At 43.9% G+C, this 27,213-nt stretch overlaps 2 protein-coding genes across 2 annotated transcripts; both read right to left on the reverse strand.

Annotated features, from left to right (window-relative positions):
• Positions 1-1,952: 1,952 nt before the first annotated feature.
• On the reverse strand, positions 1,953-7,689 carry LOC120025862 (procathepsin L-like). The gene is made up of 8 exons (XM_038970564.1): positions 7,636-7,689; positions 5,987-6,125; positions 5,479-5,601; positions 3,858-4,010; positions 3,393-3,617; positions 2,978-3,143; positions 2,559-2,676; positions 1,953-2,327 (listed from the first exon to the last, which is right to left on the reverse strand). Exons 2-8 carry the CDS (start codon positions 6,113-6,115, stop codon positions 2,228-2,230), a joined length of 1,014 nt encoding a protein of 337 aa, XP_038826492.1. The 5' UTR covers positions 6,116-6,125; positions 7,636-7,689; the 3' UTR covers positions 1,953-2,227.
• A 7,162-nt stretch (positions 7,690-14,851) lies between these two features.
• Positions 14,852-20,509, reverse strand: LOC120025890 (procathepsin L-like). Its single transcript, XM_038970605.1, has 8 exons — positions 20,472-20,509; positions 18,844-18,982; positions 18,365-18,487; positions 16,731-16,883; positions 16,266-16,490; positions 15,866-16,031; positions 15,447-15,564; positions 14,852-15,213 (listed from the first exon to the last, which is right to left on the reverse strand). The coding sequence occupies exons 2-8, from the start codon at positions 18,970-18,972 to the stop codon at positions 15,114-15,116; spliced, it is 1,014 nt and encodes a 337-aa protein (XP_038826533.1). The 5' UTR covers positions 18,973-18,982; positions 20,472-20,509; the 3' UTR covers positions 14,852-15,113.
• Positions 20,510-27,213: the final 6,704 nt, after the last annotated feature.

Below are 27,213 nucleotides of genomic sequence, written 5' to 3' on the forward strand. Positions count from 1 at the left end.
AATGAAGTAAGGAGGTAAGGCAATAAATAAATAGGCCAATAGTGGCGAAGTAATTACAATTTAGCAGTTTACACTGGAGTGATATATGTGCAGATGAGGATGTGCAAGTAGAAATACTGGTGTGCAAAAGAGCAGAAAAACTCAAATAAATATGGGGATGAGGTAGGTAGTTGGTTGGATGGGCTATTTACAGATGGGCTGAGTACAGCTGCAGCTGGGGGAGATATAAGTCTCCAACTTTTTGCAATTTGGCGGCCAAAGGAGGCGTTGGCTTTGGGGATGACGAGTGAAATATACCTCCTGGTGGAGCTTTACCTTATAGACCTATAGATCACCTGGAGCTAGTGGGTTTGGCGACAAATATGAAGTGAGGACCAGCCAACGAGAGCATACAGGTCGCAGTGGTGGGTAGTATATGGGGCTTTGGTGACATAACGGATGGCACTGTGAGAGACTGCATCCAATTTGCAGAGTAGAGTCTTGGAGGCTATTTATTAAATGACATCTCCGAAGTGAAGGATCGGTAGTATAGTCAGTTTTACGAGGGTATGTTTGGCAGCATGAGTGAAGGAAGCTTTGTTGCGAAAAAGGAAGCTGATTCTAGATTTAACTTTGGATTGGAAATGCTTAATGTGAGTCTGGAATGAAAGTTTACAGTCTAGCCAGACACCTAGGTATTTATAGTTGTCCGCATATTCTAAGTCGGAACCGTCCAGAGTAGTGATGCTAGTCGGTCGGGGAGGTGCGGGCAGCGATCGGTTGAAGAGCATGCATTTTGTTTTACTAGCATTTAAGAGCAGTTGGAGGCCACGAAAAGATTGTTGTATGGCGTTGAAGCTCGTTTGGAGGTTTGTTAAAACAGTGTCCAAAGAAGGGCCAGATGTATACAGAATGGTGTCGTCTGCGTAGAGGTGGATCAAAGAGTCACCCGCAGCAAGAGCGACATCATTGATATATACAGAGAAAAGAGTCGGCCCGAGAATTTAACCCTGTGGTACCCCCAGAGACCCAGACAACAGGCCCTCCGATTTGACACACTGAACTCTGAGAAGTAGTTAGTGAACCAGGCCAGGCAGTCAGAAACCAAGGCTGTTGAGTCTGCCGATAAGAATACGGTGATTGACAGAGTCTAAAGCCTTGGCCAGGTCGATGAAGACGGCTGCACAGTACTGTCTGTAGGCCGCACAAGGTTAAGGTTTTAAATTACTGCACGGTCTGTTCTTCACTCCAGCCTGGCATGTATTTCAATTAGGACCAGCTAAACATACCAAATTCAGTACACATACACTTCACTAACAGTTAAGAATTCTGCATTTTAAAGGTCCAATGCAGCGTTTATCTAAAAAATTTATAATTTATGAGGAATAAAAGATGCACTATGCAGAAATAGCTCTGGCCATTTCCTGGTTGCTCAAATTATTTCAGTTTGTGACAAAAGTAGTGTAGAGAACCAACATTTAAACCTCTGTAATATATTTTCCATAACCCAAAATATTGTATTTTCAGCATTTTGAAGCCGGTGTTCAAAACCAAAATTAAGACGCAAAAACTAAACTTAAGAACAGCTGTCATTTCCTGCTTGCTAAAATGCAACACTGTTCACTCAATTTAAGTTGAGGAAACAAGCACTGAATAGTGTAGAGAATCCTCGACCCATCAAAATCACTGAAATATATTAAAGTAAAAATCTCAAGCAGGAGTGTCATGTTACAGGGAAATGGGATGCAGGGGAGATTTGTTTTGAACACAGCCTAGTGCTGTTGCAATGCAACTAGCTTCCACATGACATGTTTGTGTTTGAGAGTCAGCCTTCACTGACGGTCATAATAGCTGCTAGATAGTGCCAACATTCAAAAATTAGCGCTACATCATAGGAAAATGTAGTCGATTAGTACCACAAAGTAGACCCACAAATCAATTTAATTTTTCTTTATTTTGCTGATGTACAAAACTGGTGTAAAAGCAGAAAATGAGGAATGTACACAGGTTACACCTGTAACATTCACTTGGCTCAACATGCATAGACATAAAAAAGTATAAAACAAAAATGGGTAGAATTTCATAAATTCCCTAAATGTGGTTCTTTAAAACCCAAGCAGCAGGTTCTCATGCACCTTTCACAGATTTAGTTAAGGCAGCACTGTAATCATGACCCTTTATCCAGAACTTTCATCAAACTTTTCTAAAACTAAGGTCTAGTGTACTAGAACCGCCAGGTTCTAGAACACTAGACCAGTGGGTAGCTGGCTGCCGTGGCGATGCCACAGTGGTTCTTCCTGTCTTTGGCCATGTAGATGTAGCCTTTGTCTCCCCATTTCTCGCTCCAGCTGAGAAAGAGACAAAACATGTTAGTCCCACAGTTCTAGTTAGTAGGAAATTATAGATTCACTGCTGCTTTAGAGAAATGTATGACTTAGACCATAGTATCAGGACAACACCAACACTGTATTCAAATAAAGGCAATGTAGAGATGCATATTCCCCGATGAGGAAATCAACCAGTCCCGTAGTGGTGACGTAACAAACAAAAACATCCTAGGAAGATACGATGTACTGTACCTGTTCTTGACAATCCAGAATTTCTTGCCATCTACATCCTCTCCTTCAAAACCATATCCCACCACCAGAACTCCATGGCCAAGCTCCTCACTGCTGCACTTCTTCTCATAGTAGATACCTACAGGGAGAGGACATAGTTAAATTAGTAGGCTAAGATGCTGGGTTTACCTCAGTATGTAAAACCACCTGATCTCAAAGCTAAAGGTAGTTAGGTAGCGTGTAGCTCTTTACTAGAGGGCAAAACTGAAATATTGGTAACAAACAATTTACTTCAGATGATACCATTTGTAAATCTTAGCTACAGTGTGAAAAGGACAGACCAGAACAGCTCACTGCTACCCAAAAATAGTAGGTAGGGAATCCAATCCTTGCAAATATTCGAACACATAATTTAAGTTGCACCGCTAACTGCTACTCACCAGACTTGTAGAACTGGAAGGAGTCGTGGCTGGCATCGATGGCGACAGAGACGGGGCCGACAGACGCCACAGCACTCATCAGAGTGTGCTCCTTGCCACTGGGGATATCCACGAAGCCGGTTTCATTGACAGCACTGAACTCTGGTCGGTAGTGGCAAAGGGCATCCTGAGTTACCAGATAAGACCAACGGCCATGATTAGTAAAAAACATACTCCAATTATTCAAGCAAGTCAGTCATCCTTGGAGACATAAATCCCACTGTAATGAAGTAGAAAAATAACAACCATAGGAGTTGGTTCTACAGCGAATTGCATGATCTGGGACCAGGCTAAAAGAACAGGGCCTTACTTTTAATAAATGCATCTTCATACGCCATTACATTTGAATTCAGACTAATAGAACACAGGGCCTTACCTTGCCCACATAGGGGTAGGACGCCTCTGTGTCCAGGCCACCGTTGTCCTTTACATACTGGAACGCCCGGTCCATGAGACCTCCATTACAGCCATCGTTGCCCTGGGGTCTGGAGCAGTCCACCAGGTTCTGTTTACTCAAAGACACCAGATTGCCAGTCTTCCTGAATAGCTGGCCCTCTATGGCCCCGGTGGCACTGAACGCCCAGCAAGACCCACATGAGCCCTGGGGTAAAGATTGTTAAACATCTTGTTAGTATTTTATGTCAGAACACACTGACATGTGCATGTAAGTAATAACTATGTATACGCAATTTGCCGCCTTATCTTCTGTATACTGTAAATTACAATCATGGTAACCAGCACACAAAAGAGCCAGACAGTTCTCTGGAAGATATGCATTGACGTTGTGACACAGCAGTGTGTGTGGATATGAGTCATGACTCATGAGTGATTCAGGTCTCACCTGGTCCATGACGGGATTGACGTAGCCCTTCTCTCTCCAGTCCACAGCTTCAGGGACCTGCAGGTAATTGGGTTCCATGAACAGAGAGCCCTTGTACTTCCTCTCGGTTGTCTGCTTGTAGCCGTTCATGAGCTGCCCGAACTCTTCGTTGGTCTAGGGAGGAAGAAGTCAGAACACGTTAAAACGTAATGTCTTCCCTGGCCAGATGTGGTTTGTAATTTGCCATCTGAATGGGAAATCAAATTTTATTAGCCACATGCGCCAAATACAACAGGTGTAGGTAGACCTTACAGTGAAATGCTTACTTAAGAGCCCCTAACCAACATTGCAGTTTCAAAAAATAAAGATAAGAATAAGAGATAAAAGTAACAAGTAATTAAAGAGCAGCAGTAAAATAACAATTGTGAGACTATATCCAGCGGGGTACCTGTACAGGATCAATGTGCGGGGGCACCGGTTAGTTGAGGTAATATGTACATGTAGGTAGAGTTATTAACTATGCATAGTGACTAGACGACAATAGAGAGTAGCAGTGGTGTAAAGAGAGGGTGAGAGGGGCACTGCAAATAGTCTGGGTAGCCATTTTACGAGATGTTCAGAAGTCGTATGGCTTGGGGGTAGAAGCCTCTTGGACCTAGACATGGCGCTCCGGTACCGCTTGCTGTAGCAGAGAGAACCGTCTATGACTAGGGTGGCTGGAGTCTGACAATTTCAGGGCCTTCCTCTGACACCGCCTGGTATAGAGGTCCTGGACGGCAGGAAGCTTGGCCCCAGTGATATACTGGGCCGTTAGCGTATCCCTCTGTAGTGCCTTGCGGTCGGAGGCTGAGCAGTTGCCATACCAGGCAGTGATGCAACCAGTCAGGACGCTCTCGATGGTGCAGCTGTAGAACCTTTTGAGGATCTGAGGACCCATGCCAAATCTTTTCAGTCTCCTGAGGGGGAATAGGTTTTGTCATGCCCTCTTCAAAACGTTCTTGGTGTGCTTGGATCATGTTAGTTTGTTGGTGATGTGGACACCAAGGAACTGGAAGCTCTCAACCTGCTCCACTGCAGCCGGGGGGGAAGATGAGAATGGGGGGCGTGCTCGAAATGTAGGTTTTATTAATGTCTTAGGACTGTTTTAAAAGTTGTGCACGGAACCATGAATCTAGTGTGCATCTTTGAGTAAGTTTCAATTCCCTTCTCAGGATAACTATTCCATTCCTGCTTGATAGTTAAAGAAACCTAACCTGCGAGTCTGAATACATTCCTGCCTTCATTGTCAACGCTGACACATGTGCCTGTGAAATATTTCATACTGTATGTGCTTCAGCAAATCTATGGCATGACAACAAAAAGATCCAGCTATAGCACACACACAGTATGGGAAAGAGCTGCTGAGAAGTACCTCCTGCTCCACAGTAAAATGTCTCAGCAACAGACTTGGACAGAAGCTCACTGGAACTGATATCGGCACCTCAAACTTTCTACTGCTTGAGTCCCTGCACCTCATAGAATATTAGCTCAAAAGTCCTGCAGAGTTCCTGGATATAAATATATACAGTACAGGCCCCCAGAATGAGTACCGGCACCCATTTCATCCATGTCAAGCGCTGCTCAGCAAGGTGATTCTTCTTACCATGTCACCAAAGTGGTTCATGCCCAGACGGTAGGAGTGTTTTCCCATAGAGTGTTCCAGGTTGTGCATCTCAATCTTCTTCAGGTTCTTCTCCCAAACCATCCTCCTCCAGCCATCCTCGCTCTGTAACAATGAGTGAAAAACAGTGAGAAAATATACACAATCATATATTGTCCCAGAACTATGGGCACAATCCATGCAATTAATGATATACTGCATTTGGTGTAATTTACAGCTACATGTATGCACCAATTGATCAATTTGAGCCCCTTGTTGAGAGCAGTGGAGGATGGTGTGAGGAGTCATAGGAGGACAGGCTCATTGTACTGGCTGTAACGGAATTGAGTCAAACGTGATTTCCAAATGTTTGATACCATTCCAATAATTCCATTCCAGCCTTTACAATGAGCCCATCCTCCTATAGCTCATCCCACCAGCCTCCACTCTTTGGGAACTACTGAGGGGTTCCTATGAGGATGTGCTCCTCTACTTGTGCTTAAACACCCACATCATGGTAGTTCTTGCTGTGCCAGTTCTTCCACAAGTGCCAGTGGCCCTCCAACTGAGAGTCAAACATAGGGGCTGCATACACAGCACTCATACAGAGCACCAACACTGCCAAGTACAGGGACATCATGGTCAAACAGCTGTGGAGAGAGAGAGAGAGAGAGAGAGAGAGAGAGAGAGAGAGAGCAGAGCTCACTCAGCCTTGTATTTTCAGTGTAAAGAAGCTATATAGTATAAAATGTTGAATTTGTACCTTTGAAACAATGGCAGATCTTCAACGTTATATACAACATCAAAACGTCTGGGCAGCACCTCCTACTGGAGAGTTGATCTACAGCTATCCATTTGGTCTCCCATCCAGGGTTTTAACCAAGGCCAGCTTAGCTTTGACATGTCACTGACTACTACCAATGTGGTATCGTGTGAATGATTGACTGCATCACTTCTTTTTATAAGAAACATTGTTTTGAAAATACTTAGTTTGCATAGTCAACTTACACACAGCTCTGACACACACTTATCCCATCAGACATGCCACCTGGGGCTTTTCATAGTCCCCAAATCCAGAACAAATTCAAGAAAACATACAGTATTATATAGAGCCCTTACTGCATGGAACTTCCATCTCATATTGCTCAAATAAACAGCAAACCTGGTTTCAAAAAACAAATAAAGCAACACCTCGAGGCACAACACCTCTCCCCTATTTGACCGAGATAGTTTGTGTGTATGCATTGATATGTAGGCAACATGTGCATTTAAAAAAATGTATGTAGTTCTGTCCTTCAGCTGTTCTTGTCTAATGATGTTCTGTATTATGTTTAATGTTGTGTGGACCCCAGGAAGAGTAGCTGCTGCTTTTGCAACAGCTAATGGGGATGCTAATAAAATACCAATTCAAATTTTTAAAATCCAAGTCATTCCAAAGGGTAGCTTTAACAGAAAATGAAATGTAACCATCCTTTATAAGTCATCAATTGTAATATTTATGCCAATAAATCACTTGTGAAGTCATCAGCAGCTATTGTTTAAATTCAACCTAGGGTTCACAAACACGTCACCTTGCACTTTCACCATTCTGTGAAGTGAATTCATCATAATTGATTTAATCTGCAGCCTAATAAACTGCATGCTTTCCCAACGAGTAGTAGAGGGAGGTCCACACTACTACTCCAAGTTTACTTCGATATGATATTCACCAACAATCACATAATTAATTTTACTGACACAAAAAGACTCTACATTGTCTAGCGTATTTTGTGTTGTCGACATTTGGAAAGTTTACTGGAAAATGATGTTGCCATCAAGTTTGACATTTACATTTATCCGACATGTACTTTACTCGCATAACACGGTTGGATGGAAAAGTGGTTTGTGAGAATATATATATTTTTTTACTTCCAAGCCCCCCCTCCCTCTCTTACTAGGCTACTACACTACCAGTGTTTCAAATTATATAAAGTAATGTTGATATCCACAGAGATATTCGAGGGAATGTTTGGTAACAGCCGGCAGAAAAAGCAACATCAGAAACGGTAGACTAATGTTGTCTTTCTGTATCAATCAAATCAAAGAGCAAATGCCCCTGGTAAATGTCCATAACCCAAGACCTAACACTGTACAAACAACATAACCGAGAGCCGTACTTACTTTTTCCCGTCAATTTGCAGTAGCAGGGTGATGATTTCTGCTGCTGTTGATGTGTAGTCAGTGTACTAGACACGACACTTTATACAGCCAGCTATATGTCGTATAATGGGGGGGGGGGGGGGGGGGGCTGGCTTGTGATTGGCTGAAAGGGGACAGTATATCACTGCCGGCCCGCTGAAAGATCATTTAAAAGTTCGCATGTCCCGCCCGGTGTAAATAGCCCAGCATGTGATTTCTGACCTCTTGACCGTTTTCATCAACTCTCTAAAGTTGAAACATCAAATTTGATTAAACATCTTTAGGGAGTTGATTAGATTACTGGGAAACAAAGGGTAAAAAGATACATTGTGACATCGAATCAGTTTCACTTAACATTCTTTCATCTTCGGTTACTTTGTAACAGTTCTCTCATCATGTGCTGGCGCCGAGGAGATGAGAGAATGGCACGCTGATGCTCATACAGCAACGCCAAATAAATTACCAGAAAAAAATGCAAAACATGTTCATTAAACAGTAATGACATCAATTTGGGAAGAAAGGTTACATATAGTCTAGTACCTGAAACTGAGTGGCCAACAACAAACGCCACATATATTCCTGCTCTTGTGAAGCATACAGCAGCTTCAGTTTTTGTTCAACCATGTCCTAATATAATAGATTCAAATAATAGCCTGAAGTTGAGAGAATTAACAAATTAACCTACATTTATCTAGCTAAAATAAATGAGATTATCTGCATTCTTTAGATACTGATTAATTATTGTGTGATAATCTGCTGTGTCAAGAAAGTTCTGATGGGCTTGTAAATCATTTATTTGTGTAAATAATCATTCCAATTTCATTTGAAAGGTGTCTTACAAGCCTGTCAGTGTTTTTCTACCTCTTCTGCACATTCTCCTTTTGTTTTCTATTTAAACATTGATAATATTGTTATTTTTTTATTTTTTTAGCTCATACAGAATAACTTACAACACATTTATGTAACTATTTAAATTATTAAACCCACTAAATCAAAACCCACAGAAAACCCACTAATCAATACATTGTTTCTAAAGAAGTACCTATTGTGTAATGTCACTTTTGCCTTGTCAGCTCTAGGAAATACTGCCTGTCAACCAAATACAATCACACAGGAAAAGGGGAGGGAGGGATCCTCTTCTTGGGCAGCTGCTGAATCTATGTGGGTACTGATAGGGCAGACACACACACACACACACACACACACACACACACACACACACACACACACACACACACACACACACACACACACACACACACACACACACACACACACACACAGTAGATATGTGGTTAGTAACAGGACTCCTTGATTGGTGTTGGTGTGTCTACAAGAACACTACAGGGAAATCAATGAATGGATGGGTACTGAATTATCCTTTCGTTTTTTTAAAGATAACCATTAGTTCCTAGTATTGATCGATCATACCAAGAAGAATGTTTTGATAACAATGCAGTAATGTATCCATGCAATATCATACTTTTGATTACAATCTAACAGAAACAGATGCACTTACTCCGCCTGTCAGACATGAAGTGTACTGCAGGCAATGTAACACAGTCATGACCATAGCATTGAATAAAGAGTTGAATACAGGGCATTTGGAAAGTGTTCAGACCCCTTGACTTTTTCCACATTATGTTACATTACAGCCTTATTCTAAAATTGATTACATTCTTTTCCCCCCTCATCAATCTACACACAATACCCCATAATCACAAAGTGAAAACAGGTTTTTAGACATTTTAGCAAATGTATAACAAAGAAAATGGAAATATCACATTTACATAAGTATTCAGACCCTTTACTCAATACTTTGTTGAAGCACCTTTGGCAGCGATTACAGACTCGAGTCTTCTTGGGTGTGACGCTACAAGCTTGGCACATCTGTATTTGGGGAGTTTCTCCCATTCTTCTCTGCAGATACTCCCAAGCTCTATCTGGTAGTTCGGGACAGTCACTGCACAGCTATTTTCAGGTCTCTCCAGAGAAGTTAGATCGGGTTCAAGTATGGGCTCTGGCTGGGCCACTCAAGGACATTCACAGACTTGTCCCGAAGCCAGTGTGCTTAGGGCCGTTGTCCTGTTGGAAGGTGAACCTTCGACCCAGTCTGAGGTCCTGAGCGCTCTAGAGTAGGTTTTCATCAAGGATCTCTCTGTACTTTGCTCCGTTCATCTTTGCCTCGATCCTGACTAGTCTCCCAGTCCCTGCCACTGAAAAACATCCTCAGAACATAATGCTGCCACCACCATGCTTCACTTTAGGGATGATGCCAGGTTTCCTCCAGACATGACGCTTGACATTCAGGCCAAAGAGTTCAATCTTGGAGAACCTTCCAGAGAATCTTGTTTCTCATGGTCTGAGAGTCTTTGGGTGCCTTTTGGCAAACTCCAAGTGGGCTGTCAATTGCCTTTCACTGAGAAGTGGCTTCCGTCTGGTCACTCTACCATAAAGGCCTGATTGGTGGAGTGCTGCAGAGATGGTTGTCCTTATGGAAGGTTCTCCCATCTCCACAGAGGAACTCTAGAGCTCTGTCAGAGTGACCATCAGGTTCTTGGTCACCTCCCTGACCAAGTCCCTTCTCCCCCAATTGCTCAGTTTGGCCGGGCGGCCAGCTCTAGGAAGAGTCTTGGTGGTTCCAGATTTCTTACATTTAAGAATGATGGAGGCCACTGTGTTCTTGGGTACCTTTAATGCTGCAGAAATGTTTTGGTACCCTTCACCAGATCTGTGCCTCGAAACAATCCTATCTCGGAGCTACGGACAATTCCTTCTACCTCATGGCTTGGTTATGTCACGACTATCACAGAAGGTGGCTCCCCTTCCCGTTCGGGTGGCGCTCGGCGGTCGTCGTCACCGGTCTACTAGCTGCCACCGATCCCTTTTTCCCCTTTTCGTTTAGTTTGGTCTAATTGGTTTCACCTGTTCCTTGTTTGGGGTTTTGGGTGGGGTATTTAAGTTCAGTTGGCCCGCCTGTGTTTGTGCGGGCTTGTTTGCGGTACAGGAGTGTCCTTTCATTTATTTTCCGATGTTCAGCGTGTGTACCAGTGTTGTACTATTTGGAGTGTTTTACGCCTGTGTTCGGCGTCACCCTCTTTCGCTGTGATTGTTTCCGGAATAAATGTTTTTTTCCGAATCCTCTGCTCTCTGCGCCTGACTCCACACCTATCACTCTTCGAAGCCTAACAGGTTATTGCTCTGAAATGCTCTGTCAACTGGCGCAGAGTTTGAAGGTAGGCCTTGAAATACATCCACAGGTACACCTCCAATTGACTTAAATGATGTCAATTAGCCTATCAGAAGCTTCTAAAGCCATGACATAATTTTCTGGAATTTTCCAAGTTGTTAAAAAGCACAGTCAACTTAGTGTATGTAAACTTCTGACCCACTGGAATTGTGATACAGTGAATTATAAGTGAAATAATCTGTCTGTAAACAATTGTTGGAAAAATGACTGCACAAAGTAGATGTCCTAACCGACTTGCCAAAACTATAGTTTGTTAACAAGAAATTTGTGGAGTGGTTGAAAAACAAGTTTTAATGACTCCAACCTAAGTCTATGTAAACTTCCGACTTCAACTGTATAAAACACAGGCAATCACATTTTTGACTGCACTGGGCCTTTAAATTATTAAGACGCATCCCACGTGTTTTACAGTGAACCAAGATTGGATCACTAAACTGAGGGACCAACCCCCCCATGGACCAAATAAAACCCCAGCCTCCCCCTCCTCATGGAGGGTTGTGTCATTTGCACTGGTTGGCCTGAAGGATGTTTTGAATAAAATCCAATGTAAAAATCCCTCCACTTCTTGTCCATGTCGTGTTTCTAACTCACCAGCAGGGGGACGTATTAGCCCTTCAGTGGCATACAGCTCAATCAAATAGTTTTTATAACTAACCCAAGATAGACAACAGCCTGTCATTTCCAATGGGAGCAAATTAATCAAAGTGGGCAGAACATGCCCATAAATAAAATAAAAACACAAGCCTGCTTGCTCAAAACAATGTGAAATTGTATTACAGTTCAAAAACTCATTACATTCGTTGCTGTTAAGTAATCGGTCCAGGTGGGCAGCGCCAAGCACGAGCTAGCGAGAGCCTTTTGGCGCGTTCTAGCATGTATTTGTATATTTCCGTTAGGGAACGCCTACCCTGTGAAGTGTGCGTGTGCAATAACTCAATTCACCCTTGCACTCCTTCTAAACAAACACATTTTGTAAAACTTTGGCAAAGGGTCAAGTCTACAAAACTTAGTCCACTCTGTTCTTTACATATTGTAGTTTTTAAACTGAAACTGTATTGAGATTGGGAAAATTAGCAGAATGTTGGCTAAAATCTATGTTGCTCCATCTTCTCCCACTGTGCTTCCTCTCACCACCATATTGAGTGGAGAAGCCAACCGGATACTTCACATTTATAAATCCGGTGAAATATCTGTCTAATTTTTCTATCTTTGGCTCAATACAGTCTGTCAACCAATGAACAATTTTGGTTTCTAATATTAACAACCCAACTTATTGTGGGAAGGTTGTGGAAGGCTACCCAAAACTTTTGACCCAATTTAAACAATTTAAAGGCAATGCTACCAAATACTAATTGAGTGTATGTGAACTTCTGACCCACTGGGAATGTGATGAAATAAATAAAAGCTGAAATAAATCATTCTCTCTACTATTATTATGACATTTCACATTCTTACAATAAAGTGGTGATCCTAACTGAACTCTTTTTACGAGGATTACATGTCAGGAATTGTGAAAAACTGAGTTTAAATATATTTGGCTAAGGTGTATGTAAACTTCCGACTTCAACTGTATATAGGTAGCTGAGTAGGGGTATATATACTGTGTCTATAACTGTGTTGTAAAGACAGACATACCAGCAGTAAGCACAAACTGACTTGTTTTGTGCTACACTAGAGACTGTTGTCAAGTAGTTGGTCTCATCAAGTAAAGCTACAAATAAACTGAATGCTGAGGGACAAATGTCTCTTCACATACTGTTGATCGTGTTAGCAAAGTCACAGACGCTCCTGTAGTATTTGTTTTATTGTACCTTTATTTAACCAGGTAGGCCAGCTGAGAACACGTTCTCATTTACAACTGCGACCTGGCCAAGATAAAGCAAAGCAGTGGGACAAAAACAACACAGTTACACATGGGATAAACAAACGTACAGTCAATAACACAATAGAAAAATCTGTATACAGTGTGTGCAAATGAAGTAAGGAGGTAAGGCAATAAATAGGCCAATAGTGGCGAAGTAATTACAATTTAGCAGTTTACACTGTAGTGATATATGTGCAGATGAGGATGTGCAAGTAGAAATACTGGTGTGCAAAAGAGCAGAAAAACTCAAATAAATATGGGGATGAGGTAGGTAGTTGGTTGGATGGGCTATTTACAGATGGGCTGAGTACAGCTGTAGCTGGGGGAGATATAAGTCTCCAACTTCAGTGATTTTTGCAATTTGGCGGCCAAAGGAGGCGTTGGCTTTGGGGATGACGAGTGAAATATACCTCCTGGTGGAGCTTTACCTTATAGACCTATAGATCACCTGGAGCTAGTGGGTTTGGCGACAAATATGAAGTGAGGACCAGCCAACGAGAGCATACAGGTCGCAGTGGTGGGTAGTATATGGGGCTTTGGTGACATAACGGATGGCACTGTGAGAGACTGCATCCAATTTGCTGAGTAGAGTCTTGGAGGCTATTTATTAAATGACATCGCCGAAGTGAAGGATCGGTAGTATAGTCAGTTTTACGAGGGCATGTTTGGCAGCATGAGTGAAGGAAGCTTTGTTGCGAAAAAGAAAGCTAATTCTAGATTTAACTTTGGATTGGAAATGCTTAATGTAAGTCTGGAATGAGAGTTTACAGTCTAGCCAGACACCTAGGTATTTATAGTTGTCCACATATTCTAAGTCAGAACCGTCCAGAGTAGTGATGCTAGTCGGTTGGGGAGGTGCGGGCAGCGATCGGTTGAAGAGCATGCATTTCGTTTTATTAACATTTAAGAGCAGTTGGAGGCCACGAAAAGATTGTTGTATGGCGTTGAAACTTGTTTGGAGGTTTGTTAAAACAGTGTCCAAAGAAGGGCCAGATGTATACAGAATGGTGTCGTCTGCGTAGAGGTGGATCAAAGAGTCACCCGCAGCAAGAGCGACATCATTGATATATACAGAGAAAAGAGTCGGCCCGAGAATTTAACCCTGTGGTACCCCCATAGAGACCCAGAGGTCCGGACAACAGGCCCTCCGATTTGACACACTGAACTCTGAGAAGTAGTTAGTGAACCAGGCCAGGCAGTCAGAAACCAAGGCTGTTGAGTCTGCCGATAAGAATACGGTGATTGACAGAGTCTAAAGCCTTGGCCAGGTCGATGAAGACGGCTGCACAGTACTGTCTGTAGGCCGCACAAGGTTAAGGTTTTAAATTACTGCACGGTCTGTTCTTCACTCCAGCCTGGCATGTATTTCAATTAGGACCAGCTAAACATACCAAATTCAGTACACATACACTTCACTAACAGTTAAGAATGAAATGCCCAATGCAGCGTTTATCTAAAAATGTTATAATTTATGAGGAATTAAAGATGCACTATGCAGACATAGCTCTGGCCATTTCCTGGTTGCTCGAATTATTTCAGTTTGTGACAAAAGTAGTGTAGAGAACCATTGTTTCATCTAAACCTCTGAAATATATTTTCCATAACCCAAAATATTGTATTTTCAGCATTTTGAAGCCGGTGTTCAAAACCAAAATTAAGACGCAAAAAATAAACTTAAGAACAGCTGTCATTTCCTGGTTGCTAAAATGCAACACTGTTCACTCAATTTAAGTTGAGGAAACAAGCACTGAATAGTGTAGAGAATCCTTGACCCATCAAAATCACTGAAATATATTAAAGTTAAAATCTCAAGCAGGAGTGTCATGTTACAGGGAAATGGGATGCAGGGGAGATTTGTTTTGAACACAGCCTAGTGCTGTTGCAATGCAACTAGCTTCCACATGACATGTTTGTGTTTGATAGTCAGCCTTCACTGACGGTCATAATAGCTGCTAGATAGTGCCAACATTCAAAAATTATCGCTACATCGTAGGAAAATGTAGTTGATTAGTACCACAAAGTAGACCCACAAATCAATTTAATTTATTTTTATTTTGCTTATGTACAAAACTGGTGTAAAAGCAGAAAATGAGGAATGTACACAGGTTACACCTGTAACATTCACTTGGCTCAACATGCATAGACATAAAAAAGTGTAAAACAAAAATGGGTAGAATTTCATAAATTCCCTAAATGTGCTTCTTTAAAACCCAAGCAGCAGGTTCTCATGCACCTTTCACAGATTTAGTTAAGGCAGCACTGTAACCATGACCCTTTATCCAGAACTTTCATCAAACTTTTCTAAAACTAAGGTCTAGTGTACTAGAACCTCCAGGTTCTAGAACACTAGACCAGTGGGTAGCTGGCTGCCGTGGCGATGCCACAGTGGTTCTTCCTGTCTTTGGCCATGTAGATATAGCCTTTGTCTCCCCATTTCTCGCTCCAGCTGAGGAAGAGACAAAAACATGTTAGTCCCACAGTTCTAGTTAGTAGGAAATTATAGATTCACTGCTGCTTTAGAGAAATGTATGACTTAGACCATAGTATCAGGACAACAGCAACACTGTATACAAATAAAGGCAATGTAGAGATGCATATTCCCCGATGAGGAAATCAACCAATCCCGTAGTGGTGACATAACAAACAAAAAACATCCTAGGAAGATACTATGTACTGTACCTGTTCTTGACAATCCAGAATTTCTTGCCATCTACATCCTCTCCTTCAAAACCATATCCCACCACCAGAACTCCATGGCCGAGCTCCTCACTGTTGCACTTCTTCTCATAGTAGATGCCTACAGGGAGAGGACATAGTTAAATTAGTAGGCTAAGATGCTGGGTTTACCTCAGTATGTAAAACCACCTGATCTCAAAGCTAAAGGTAGTTAGGTAGCGTGTAGCTCTTTACTAGAGGGCAAAACTGAAATATTGGTAACAAACAATTTACTTCAGATGATACCATTTGTAAATCTTAGCTACAGTGTGAAAAGGACAGACCAGAACAGCTCACTGCTACCCAAAAATAGTAGGTAGGGAATCCAATACTTTCAAATATTCTAACACATCATTTAAGTTGCACCGCTAACTGCTACTCACCAGACTTGTAGAATTGGAAGGAGTTGTGGCTGGCATCGATGGCGACAGAGATGGGGCCGACAGACGCCACAGCACTCATCAGAGTGTGCTCCTTGCCACTGGGGATATCCACGAAGCCGGTTTCATTGACAGCACTGAACTCTGGTCGGTAGTGGCAAAGGGCATCCTGAGTTACCAGATAAGACCAACGGCCATGATTAGTAAAAACATACTCCAATTATTCAAGCAAGTCAGTCATCCTTGGAGACATAAATCCCACTGTAATGAAGTAGAAAAATAACAACCATAGGAGTTGGTTCTACAGTGAATTGCATGATCTGGGACCAGGCCTTACTTTTAATAAATGCATCTTCATACGCCATTACATTTGAATTCAGACTAATAGAACACAGGGCCTTACCTTGCCCACATAGGGGTAGGACGCCTCTGTGTCCAGGCCACCGTTGTCTTTTACATACTGGAACGCCCAGTCCATGAGACCTCCATCACAGCCCTCGTTGCCCTGGGGTCTGGAGCAGTCCACCAGGTTCTGTTTACTCAAAGACACCAGATTGCCAGTCTTCCTGAATAGCTGGCCCTCTATGGCCCCGGTGGCACTGAACGCCCAGCAAGACCCACATGAGCCCTGGGGGAAAAATTGTTAAACATCTTGTTAGTATTTTATGTCAGAACACACTGACATGTGCATGTAAGTAATTACTATGTATACGCAATTTGCCGTATTATCTTCTGTATACTGTAAATTACAATCATGGTAACCAGCACACAAAAGAGCCAGACAGTTCTCTGGAAGATATGCATTGACGTTGTGACACAGCAGTGTGTGTGGATATGAGTCATGACTCATGAGTGATTCAGGTCTCACCTGGTCCATGACGGGATTGACGTAGCCCATCTCTCTCCAGTCCACAGCTTCAGGGGCCTGCAGGTAATTGGGTTCCATGAACAGAGAGCCCTTGTACTTCCTCTCAGTTGTCTGCTTGTAGCCGTTCATGAGCTGCCCGAACTCTTCGTTGGTCTAGGGAGGAAGAAGTCAGAACACGTTGAAGCGTAATGTCTTCCCTGGCCAGATGTGGTTTGTAATTTACCATCTGAATGGGAAATCAAATTTTATTAGCCACATGCGCCAAATACAACAGGTGTAGGTAGACCTTACAGTGAAATGCTTACTTAAGAGCCCCTAACCAACATTGCAGTTTCAAAAAATAAAGATAAGAATAAGAGATAAAAGTAACAAGTAATTAAAGAGCAGCAATAAAATAACAATTGTGAGACTATATCCAGCGGGGTACCTGTACAGGATCAATGTGCGGGGGCACCGGTTAGTTGAGGTAATATGTACATGTAGGTAGAGTTATTAACTATGCATAGTGACTAGACGACAACAGAGAGTAGCAGTGGTGTAAAGAGAGGGTGAGAGGGGCACTGCAAATAGTCTGGGTAGCCATTTGACGAGATGTTCAGAAGTCGTATGGCTTGGGGGTAGAAGCCTCTTGGACCTAGACATGGCGCTCCGGTACCGCTTGCTGTAGCAGAGAGAACCGTCTATGACTAGGGTGGCTGGAGTCTGACAATTTCAGGGCCTTCCTCTGACACCGCCTGGTATAGAGGTCCTGGACGGCAGGAAGCTTGGCCCCAGTGATATACTGGGCCGTTAGCGTATCCCTCTGTAGTGCCTTGCGGTCGGAGGCCGAGCAGTTGCCATACCAGGCAGTGATGCAACCAGTCAGGACGCTCTCGATGGTGCAGCTGTAGAACCTTTTGAGGATCTGAGGACCCATGCCAAATCTTTTCAGTCTCCTGATGGGGAATAGGTTTTGTCATGCCCTCTTCAAAACGTTCTTGGTGTGCTTGGATCATGTTAGTTTGTTGGTGATGTGGACACCAAGGAACTGGAAGCTCTCAACCTGCTCCACTGCAGCCGGGGGGGAAGATGAGAATGGGGGGCGTGCTCGAAATGTAGGTTTTATTAATGTCTTAGGACTGTTTTAAAAGTTGTGCACGGAACCATGAATCTAGTGTGCATCTTTGAGTAAGTTTCAATTCCCTTCTCAGGATAACTATTCCATTGCTGCTTGATAGTTAAAGAAACCTAACCTGCGAGTCTGTATACATTCCTGCCTTCATTGTCAACGCTGATACCTGTGTGTTGTCAAAGTGCCTGTGAAATAGTTCATACTGTATGTGCTTCAGCAAATCTATGACATGACAACAAAAAGATCCAGCTATACCACACACACAGTATGGGAAAGAGCTGCTGAGAAGTACCTCCTGCTCCACAGTAAAATGTCTCAGCAACAGACTTGGACAGAAGCTCACTGGAACTGATAGCGGCACCTCAAAAGTTCTACTGCTTGAGTTCCTGCACCTCATAGAATATTAGCGCAAAAGTCCTGCAGGGTTCCTGGATATAAATATATACAGTACAGGCCCCCAGAATGAGTACCGGCACCCATTTCATCCATGTCAAGCACTGCTCAGCAAGGTGATTCTTCTTACCATGTCACCAAAGTGGTTCATGCCCAGGCGGTAGGAGTGTTTTCCCATAGAGTGTTCCAGGTTGTGCATCTCAATCTTCTTCAGGTTCTTCTCCCAAACCATCCTCCTCCAGCCATCCTCGCTCTGTAACAATGAGTGAAAAACAGTGAGAAAATATACACAATCATATACTGTCCCAGAACTATGGGCAAAATCCATGCAATTAATGATATATAGGTGTAATTTACAGCTACATGTATGCACCAATTGATCAATTTGAGCCACTTGTTGAGAGCAGTGGAGGCTGGTGGGAGGAGTCATAGGAGGACAGGCTCATTGTACTGGCTGTTTCCAAATGTTTGATACCATTCCAATAATTCCATTCCAGCCTTTACAATGAGCCCATCCTCCTATAGCTCATTCCACCAGCCTCCACTCGTTGGGAGATACTGAGGGGTTCCTATGAGGATGTGCTCCTCTACTTGTGCTTAAACACCCACCTCATGGTAGTTCTTGCTGTGCCAGTTCTTCCACAAGTGCCAGTGGCCCTCCAACTGAGAGTCAAACATAGGGGCCGCATACACAGCACTCATACAGAGCACCAACACTGCCAAGTACAGGGACGTCATGGTCAAACAGCTGTGTAGAGAGAGAAAGAGCAGAGCTCAGTCAGCCTTGTATTTTCAGAGTAAAGAAGCTATATAGTATAAAATGTTGAATTTGTACCTTTGAAACAATGGCAGATCTTCAACGTTATATACAACATCAAAACGTCTGGGCAGCACCTCCTACTGGAGAGTTGATCTACAGCTATCCATTTGGTCTCCCATCCAGGGTTTTAACCAAGGCCAGCTTAGCTTTGACATGTCACTGACTACTACCAATGTGGTATCGTGTGAATGATTGACTGCATCACTTCTTTTTATAAGAAACATTGTTTTGAAAATACTTAGTTTGCATAGTCAACTTACACACAGCTCTGACACACACTTATCCCATCAGACATGCCACCAGGGGCTTTTCATAGTCCCCAAATCCAGAACAAATTCAAGAAAACATACAGTATTATATAGAGCCCTTACTGCATGGAACTTCCATCTCATATTGCTCAAATAAACAGCAAACCTGGTTTCAAAAAACAGATAAAGCAACACCTCGAGGCACAACACCTCTCCCCTATTTGACCGAGATAGTTTGTGTGTATGCATTGATATGTAGGCAACATGTGCATTTTACAAAATGTATGTAGTTCTGTCCTTGAGCTGTTCTTGTCTAATGATGTTCTGTATTATGTTTCATGTTGTGTGGACCCCAGGAAGAGTAGCTGCTGCTTTTGCAACAGCTAATGGGGATGCTAATAAAATACCAATTCAAATTTTAAAAATCCAAGTCATTCCAAAGGGTAGCTTTAACAGAAAATGAAATGTAACCATCCTTTAAAAGTCATCAATTGTAATATTTATGCCAATAAATCACTTGAAGTCATCAGCAGCTATTGTTTTAATTCAACCTGGGGTTCACAAACACTTCACCTTGCACTTTCACCATTCTGTGAAGTGAATTCATCATAATTGATTTAATCTGCAGCCTAATAAACTGCATGCTTTCCCAACGAGTAGTAGAGGGAGGTCCACACTACTACTCCAAGTTTACTTCGATATGATGGTTATTATATTCACCAACAATCACATAATTAATTTTACTGACACAAAAAGACTCTACCTTGTCTAGCGTATTTTGTGTTGTCGACATTTGGAAAGTTTACTGGAAAATTATGTTGCCATCAAGTTTGACATTTACATTTATCCGACATGTACTTTATTCGCATAACACGGTTGGATGGAAAAGTGGTTTGTGAGATTTTTTTTTTTTTTTTACTTCCAAGCCCCCCCTCCCTCTCTTACTAGGCTACTACACTACCAGTGTTCCAAATTATATAAAGTTGTTGATATCCACAGAGATATTCGAGGGAATGTTTGGTAACAGCCGGCAGAAAAAGCAACATCAGAAACGGTAGACTAATGTTGTCTTTCTGTATCAATCAAATCAAAGAGCAAATGCCCCTGGTAAATGTCCATAACCCAAGACCTAACACTGTACAAACAACATAACCGAAAGCCGTACTTACTTTTTCCCGTCAATTTGCAGTAGCAGGGTGATGATTTCTGCTGCTGTTGTTGTGTAGTCAGTGTACTAGACACGACACTTTATACAGCCAGCTATATGTCGTATAATGGGGGGGGGGGGGGCTGGCTTGTGATTGGCTGAAAGGGGACCGTATATCACACTGCCGGCCTGTTGAAAGATCATTTAAAAGATCGCATGTCCCGCCCGGTGTAAATAGCCCAGCATGTGATTCCTGACCTCTTGACCGTTTTCATCAACTCTCTAAAGTTGAAACATCAAATTTGATTAAACATCTTTAGGGAGTTGATTAGATTACTGGGAAACAAAGGGTAAAAACATACATTGTGACATCGAATCAGTTTCACTTAACATTCTTTCATTTTCGGTTACTTTGTAACAGTTCTCTCATCATGTGCTGGCGCCGAGGAGATGAGAGCATGGCACGCTGATGCTCGTACAGCAATGCCAAATAAATTACCAGAAAAAAATGCAAAACATGTTCATTAAACAGTAATGACATGAATTTGGGAAGAAAGGTTACTTAATAAAGTCTAGTACCTGAAACTGAGTGGCCAACAACAAACGCCACATATATTCCTGCTCTGTGAAGCATACAGCAGCTTCAGTTTTTGTTCAACCATGTCCTAATATGATAGATTCAAATAATAGCCTGAAGTTGAGAGAATTAACAAATTAACCTACATTTATCTAGCTAAAATAAATGAGATTATCTGCATTCTTAGATACTGATTAATTATTGTGTGATAATCTGCTGTGTCAAGAAAGTTCTGATGGGCTTGTAAATCATTTATTTGTGTAAATAATCATTCCAATTTCATTTGAAAGATGTCTTACAAGCCTGTCAGTGTTTTTCTACCTCTTCTGCACATTCTCCTTTTGTTTTCTATTTAAACATTGATAATATTGTTTTGTATTTTTTTTTTAGCTCATACAGAATAACTTACAACACATTTATGTAACTATTTAAATTATTAAACCCACTGAATCAAAACCCACAGAAAACACACTAATCAATACATTGTTTCTAAAGAAGTACCTATTGTGTAATGTCACTTTTGCCTTGTCAGCTTTAGGAAATACTGCCTGTCAACCAAATACAATCACACAGGAAAAGGGGAGGGAGGGATTCTCTTCTTGGGCAGCTGCTGAATCTATGTGGGTACTGATAGGGCACACACACACACACACACACACACACACACACACACACACACACACACACACACACACACACACACACACACACACACACACACACACACACACACACACACACACACACACATTCACACACAGTAGATTTGTGGTTAGTAACAGGACTCCTTGATTGGTGTTGGTGTGTCTACAAGAACACTACAGGGAAATCAATGAATGGATGGGTACTGAATTATCCTTTAGTTTTTTTTAAGATAACCATTAGTTCCTAGTATTGATCGATCATACCAAGAAGAATGTTTTGATAACAATGCAGTAATGTATCCATGCAATATCATACTTTTGATTACAATCTAACAGAAACAGATGCACTTACTCCGCCTGTCAGACATGAAGTGTACTGCAGGCAATGTAACACAGTCATGACCATAGCATTGAATAAAGAGTTGAATACAGGGCATTTGGAAAGTGTTCAGACCCCTTGACTTTTTCCACATTTTGTTACATTACAGCCTTATTCTAAAATTGATTACATTCTTTTTCCCCCTCATCAATCTACACACAATACCCCATAATGACAAAGTGAAAACAGGTTTTTAGAAATTTTTGCAAATGTATAACAAAGAAAATGGAAATATCACATTTACATAAGTATTCAGACCCTTTACTCAATACTTTGTTGAAGCACCTTTGGCAGCGATTACAGCCTCGAGTCTTCTTGGGTACGACGCTACAAGCTTGGCACATCTGTATTTGGGGAGTTTCTCCCATTCTTCTCTGCAGATACTCTCAAGCTCTATCTGGTAGTTCGGGACAGTCACTGCACAGCTATTTTCAGGTCTCTCCAGAGAAGTTAGATCGGGTTCAAGTATGGGCTCTGGCTGGGCCACTCAAGAACATTCACAGACTTGTCCCGAAGCCAGTGTGCTTAGAATGGCAAATGTACAATGTAACAAACCCAATGTACGAACAAAAATAACGGTTGCCACTAAACACGGGTGAAACAGCATCCGGGGATAAACCAGCCGGAAACGTACCGACCTAACAATAAACAATCACGCACAAAGACATGGGGGAAACAGAGGGCTAAATACACAACACATAATGAGGGAAATGAAACCAGGTGTGTGGGAAAACAAGACAACACAAATGGAAAATTAAAAATGGATCAGCGATGGCTAGAAGACCGGCGACGTCGACCGCCGAACACCGCCCGAACAATGAGAGGCATCGACTTTGGCAGAAGTCGTGACAGGTATTGTGTGTAGATTGCTGAGGATGTTTTTTTTGTAATCGATTTTGGAATAAGGTGGAAAAGTAAAGGGGTCTGAATACTTTCTGTGTCACGTCCTGACCATAGTTCTTATGTGTTTTGCTTGTTTTAGTGTTGGTCAGGACGTGAGCTGGGTGGGCATTCTATGTTGTGTGTCTAGTTTGTCTGTTTCTGTGTTCAGCCTAATATGGTTCTCAATCAGAGGCAGCTGTCAATCGTTGTCCCTGATTCAGAATCATATATAGGTGGCTTGTTTTGTGTTGGGGATTGTGGGTGGTTGTCTTCTGTCTTTGTGTTCTGCACCAGATAGGACTGTTTTCGGTTTTCACATTTATTGTTTTGTTGTTTGTAGTGTTCACATATTCTTTATTAAATTATGTTGAACACTAGCCGCACTGCGTTTTGGTCCTCTCCTTCATCCCAGGAAGAAAACCATTACAGAACCACCCACCAAACTCGGACCAAGCAGCGTGGCTACGGGCAGCAGCAGCAGTAGCGGCCCACTACACAGGACTCCTGGACATGGGAGGACATTTTGGAGGGAAAAGGACACTGGGCTCACATTGGAGAATATCGCCGCTCTCGTGAAGAGATGGAGGCAGCTAAAGCCCAGGAGCGGTGGTATGAGGAGGCAGCACGGAAGCGTGGCTGGAAGCCTGAAAATGTCTTGGGGGGGGGGGGCTAAAGGGTAGTGTGGCGAAGTCAGGTAGGAGACCTGCGCCAACTTCCCATGCTTACCGTGGAGAGCGGGAGTACGGGCAGACACCGTGTTATGCGGAAGAGCGCACGGTGTCTCCTGTACGTGTGTATAGCCCGGTGCGGTACATCCCAGCTCCACGTATCGGCCGGGCTAGATTGAGCATTGAGCCAGGTGCCATGAAGCCGGCTCAACGCGTCTGGTCTCCAGTGCGTCTCCTCGGGCCGGCATACATGGCACCAGCCTTACGCATGGTGTCCCCGGTTCGCCAACACAGCCCAGTGCGGGTTATTCCACCGCCCCGCACTGGTCGGGCTACGGGGAGCATTCAACCAGGTAAGGTTGGGCAGGCTCGGTGCTCAAGGGAGCCAGTACGCCTGCACGGTCCGGTATATCCGGCGCCACCTTCCCGCCCCAGTCCAGTACCACCAGTGCCTACACCACGCACCAGGCTTCCTGTGCGTCTCCAGAGCCCTGTTCCTCCTCCACGCACTCTCCCTGTGGTGCGTGTCTCCAGCCCGGTACCACCAGTTCCGGCACCACGCACCAAGCCTCCTGTGCGTCTCCAGAGCCCTGTACGCACTGTTCCTACTCCCCGCACTTGCCCTGAGGTGCGTGTCGGCACCACGTACCAGGCCTATAGTGCGCCTCGAGAGTCCAGTGTGCCCTGTTCCTGCTCCCCGCACTAGCCTTGAGGTGCGTGTCTCCAGTCCGGTACCACCAGTTCCGGCACCACGCACCAGGCCTACTGTGCGCCTCAGCAGGTCAGAGTCGGCCGTCTGCCCAGCGCAGTCTGAGCTGCTTGCCTGCCCAGCGCCGTATGGGCTGCCTGCCTGCCCAGCGCCGTCTGGGATGCCTGCCTGCCCAGCGCCGTCTGGGATGCCTGCCTGCCCAGCGCCGTCTGAGCTGCCTGCCTGCCCAGTGCCGTCTGAGCCATCCGTCTGCCCAGCGCCGTCTGAGCCATCCGTCTGCCCAGCGCCGTCTGAGCCATCCGTCTGCCCAGCGCCGTCTGAGCCATCCGTCTGCCCAGCGCCGTCTGAGCCATCCGTCTGCCCAGCGCCATCTGAGCTGCCCGTCTGTCCCAAGCCGTCAGAGCCGCCCGTCTGTCCCGAGCCGCTAGAGCCGTCCGTCAGTCAGGAGCCGCCAGAGCCGCCAGCCAGTCAGGAGCCGCCAGAGCCGCCAGCCAGTCAGGAGCCGCCAGAGCCGCCAGCCAGTCAGGAGCCGCCAGAGCCGCCAGCCAGTCAGGAGCCGCCAGAGCCGCCAGCCAGTCAGGAGCTGCCAGAGCCGCCAGCCAGTCAGGAGCTGCCCTCCAGTCATGAGCTGCCCTCCAGTCATGAGCTGCCCTCCAGTCATGAGCTGCCTTCCAGTCATGAGCTGCCCTCCAGTCATGAGCTGCCCTCCAGTCATGAGCTGCCTTCCAGTCATGAGCTGCCTTCCAGTCATGAGCTGCCTTCCAGTCATGAGCTGCCCTCCAGTCATGAGCTTCCCGCCAGTCATGAGCTGCCCTCCAGTCATGAGCTGCCCTCCAGTCATGAGCTGCCCTCCAGTCATGAGCTGCCTTCCAGTCATGAGCTGCCCTCCAGTCATGAGCTGCCCTCCAGTCATGAGCTGCCTTCCAGTCATGAGCTGCCCTCCAGTCATGAGCTGCCATTAGTCCGGAGCTGCCCTTCAGTCCAGAGCTGCCTCTCTGTCCGGAGCTGCCCTTCAGTCCGGAGCTGCCCTTCAGTCCGGAGCTGCCCCTCTGTCCTGAGCTACCTCTCTGTCCTGAGCTACCTCTCTGTCCTGAGCTACCTCTCTGTCTTGAGCTACCTCTCTGTCCTGAGCTACCTCTCTGTCCTGAGCTGTCTCCTCAATGTAGTGGGGACCTTGGTGAGGATTCCTAGGCCAAGGTCGGGGGCGAGGGTCGCCACTCAAAGGACGCTAAGGAGGGGGACAAAGACAATGGTGGAGTGGTGGCCTCGTCCTGCGCCGGAGCCGCCACCGCGGACAGATGCCCACCCAGACCCTCCCCGTGAGTTTTAGGGGTGCGTTCGGAGTCCGCACCTCAGGAGGGGGGTACTGTCACGTCCTGACCATAGTTCTTATGTGTTTTGCTTGTTTTAGTGTTGGTCAGGACGTGAGCTGGGTGGGCATTCTATGTTGTGTGTCTAGTTTGTCTGTTTCTGTGTTCGGCCTAATATGGTTCTCAATCAGAGGCAGCTGTCAATCGTTGTCCCTGATTGAGAATCATATATAGGTGGCTTGTTTTGTGTTGGGATTTTGTGGGTGGTTGTTTCCTGTCTTTGTGTTTTCTATGCACCAGCTAGGACTGTATCGGTTTGCCACATTTTGTTATTTTGTATTTGTAGTGTTCACTGTTTATTCGTTTAATTAAACATGTTGAGCACTGGCTACGCTGCGTGTTGGTCTGATCCCTGTTACACCCCCTCTTCTAGTAAAGAGAGGGAAGGCTGCCGTTACATTCTGAAGGCACTGTAAGTATCTTACTGTGATTATTTCCAATTCAAATGATACTTTTTTTTAACAAAAATTGTTTCTTAGCAAAGAGAAATTTCTCAAGCAAGAATTGAGATAGGACTGTCTGGTAGTGGTCTGAGTGGGGAGGGGAAAACTGAAAATGAGCTGTTATTGGCAGAGGTTTAGAACTCTCTTTCTTATTGGTCTGTTAACTAATTTACCACCTGGTGATGTCACCAGGCAGGCCAAAACTCCATCCCAACAAAACAGGCTGACATTTCAGGCAATCTTTTCAAACAGTTCTTACACTAAAAGGGCATTATCATAATTTCCACAATTTCAGAGTCTTATTCCAACCTCATAGTGTGGAAATATATACCGTTGAAGTCGGAAGTTTACATACACCTTAGCCAACTACATTTACATTCAGTTTTTCACAATTCCTGACATTTAATCCCAGTAAAAATTCCCTGTCTTGGGTCAGTTAGGATCACCACTTTATTTTAAGAATGTGAAATGTCAGAATAATAGTAGAGAGAATGATTTATTTCAGCTTTTATTTCTTTCATCACATTCCCAATGGGTCAGAAGTTTACATACACTCAATTAGTATTTGGTAGCATTGCCATTAAATTGGGTCAAACGTTTTGGGTAGCCTTCCACAAGCTTCCCACAATAAGTTGGGTGAATTTTGACCTGTTGCTCCTGACAGAGCTGGTGTAACTAACTGAGTCAGGTTTGTAGGCCTCCTTGCTCGCACACACTTTTTCAGTTCTGCCCACAAATTGTCTATGGGATTGATGTCAGGGCTTTGTGATGGCCACTCCACTACCTTAACTTTGTTGTCCTTAAGCCATTTTGCCACAACTTTGGAAGTATACTTGGGGTCATTGTCAATTTGGAAGACCCATTTGCGACCAAGTTTTAACTTCCTGACTGATGTCTTCAGATGTTGCTTCAATATATCCACATAATTTTCCTCCCTCATGATGCCATATATTTTGTGAAGTGTACCAGTCCCTCCTGCAGCAATGCACCCCCACAACATGATGATGCCACCCCCATGCTTCACGGTTGGGATGGTGTTCTTCGGCTTGCAAGCCTCCCCCTTTTTCCTCCAAACATAAGGATGGTCATTAT

The sequence above is a fragment of the Salvelinus namaycush genome, chromosome 31 (assembly GCF_016432855.1).
Source record: "Salvelinus namaycush isolate Seneca chromosome 31, SaNama_1.0, whole genome shotgun sequence".
In the NCBI taxonomy this organism is placed as follows: domain Eukaryota; kingdom Metazoa; phylum Chordata; class Actinopteri; order Salmoniformes; family Salmonidae; genus Salvelinus; species Salvelinus namaycush.

Excerpts from the sequence above, each read along its gene's own strand:
- LOC120025862 (XM_038970564.1), bottom strand. The coding sequence starts at position 6,115 with ATGATGTCCCTGTACTTGGCAGTGTTGGTGCTCTGTATGAGTGCTGTG. Across the intron at positions 4,011-5,478 it reads TGAACCACTTTGGTGACATG|ACCAACGAAGAGTTCGGGCA; the intron begins GTAAGAAGAATC and ends CTTCCTCCCTAG. Across the intron at positions 3,618-3,857 it reads TCAATCCCGTCATGGACCAG|GGCTCATGTGGGTCTTGCTG; the intron begins GTGAGACCTGAA and ends TCTTTACCCCAG.
- LOC120025890 (XM_038970605.1), bottom strand. The coding sequence starts at position 18,972 with ATGACGTCCCTGTACTTGGCAGTGTTGGTGCTCTGTATGAGTGCTGTG. Across the intron at positions 16,491-16,730 it reads TCAATCCCGTCATGGACCAG|GGCTCATGTGGGTCTTGCTG; the intron begins GTGAGACCTGAA and ends TTTTTCCCCCAG. Across the intron at positions 15,214-15,446 it reads TTCTGGATTGTCAAGAACAG|CTGGAGCGAGAAATGGGGAG; the intron begins GTACAGTACATA and ends TCTCTTCCTCAG.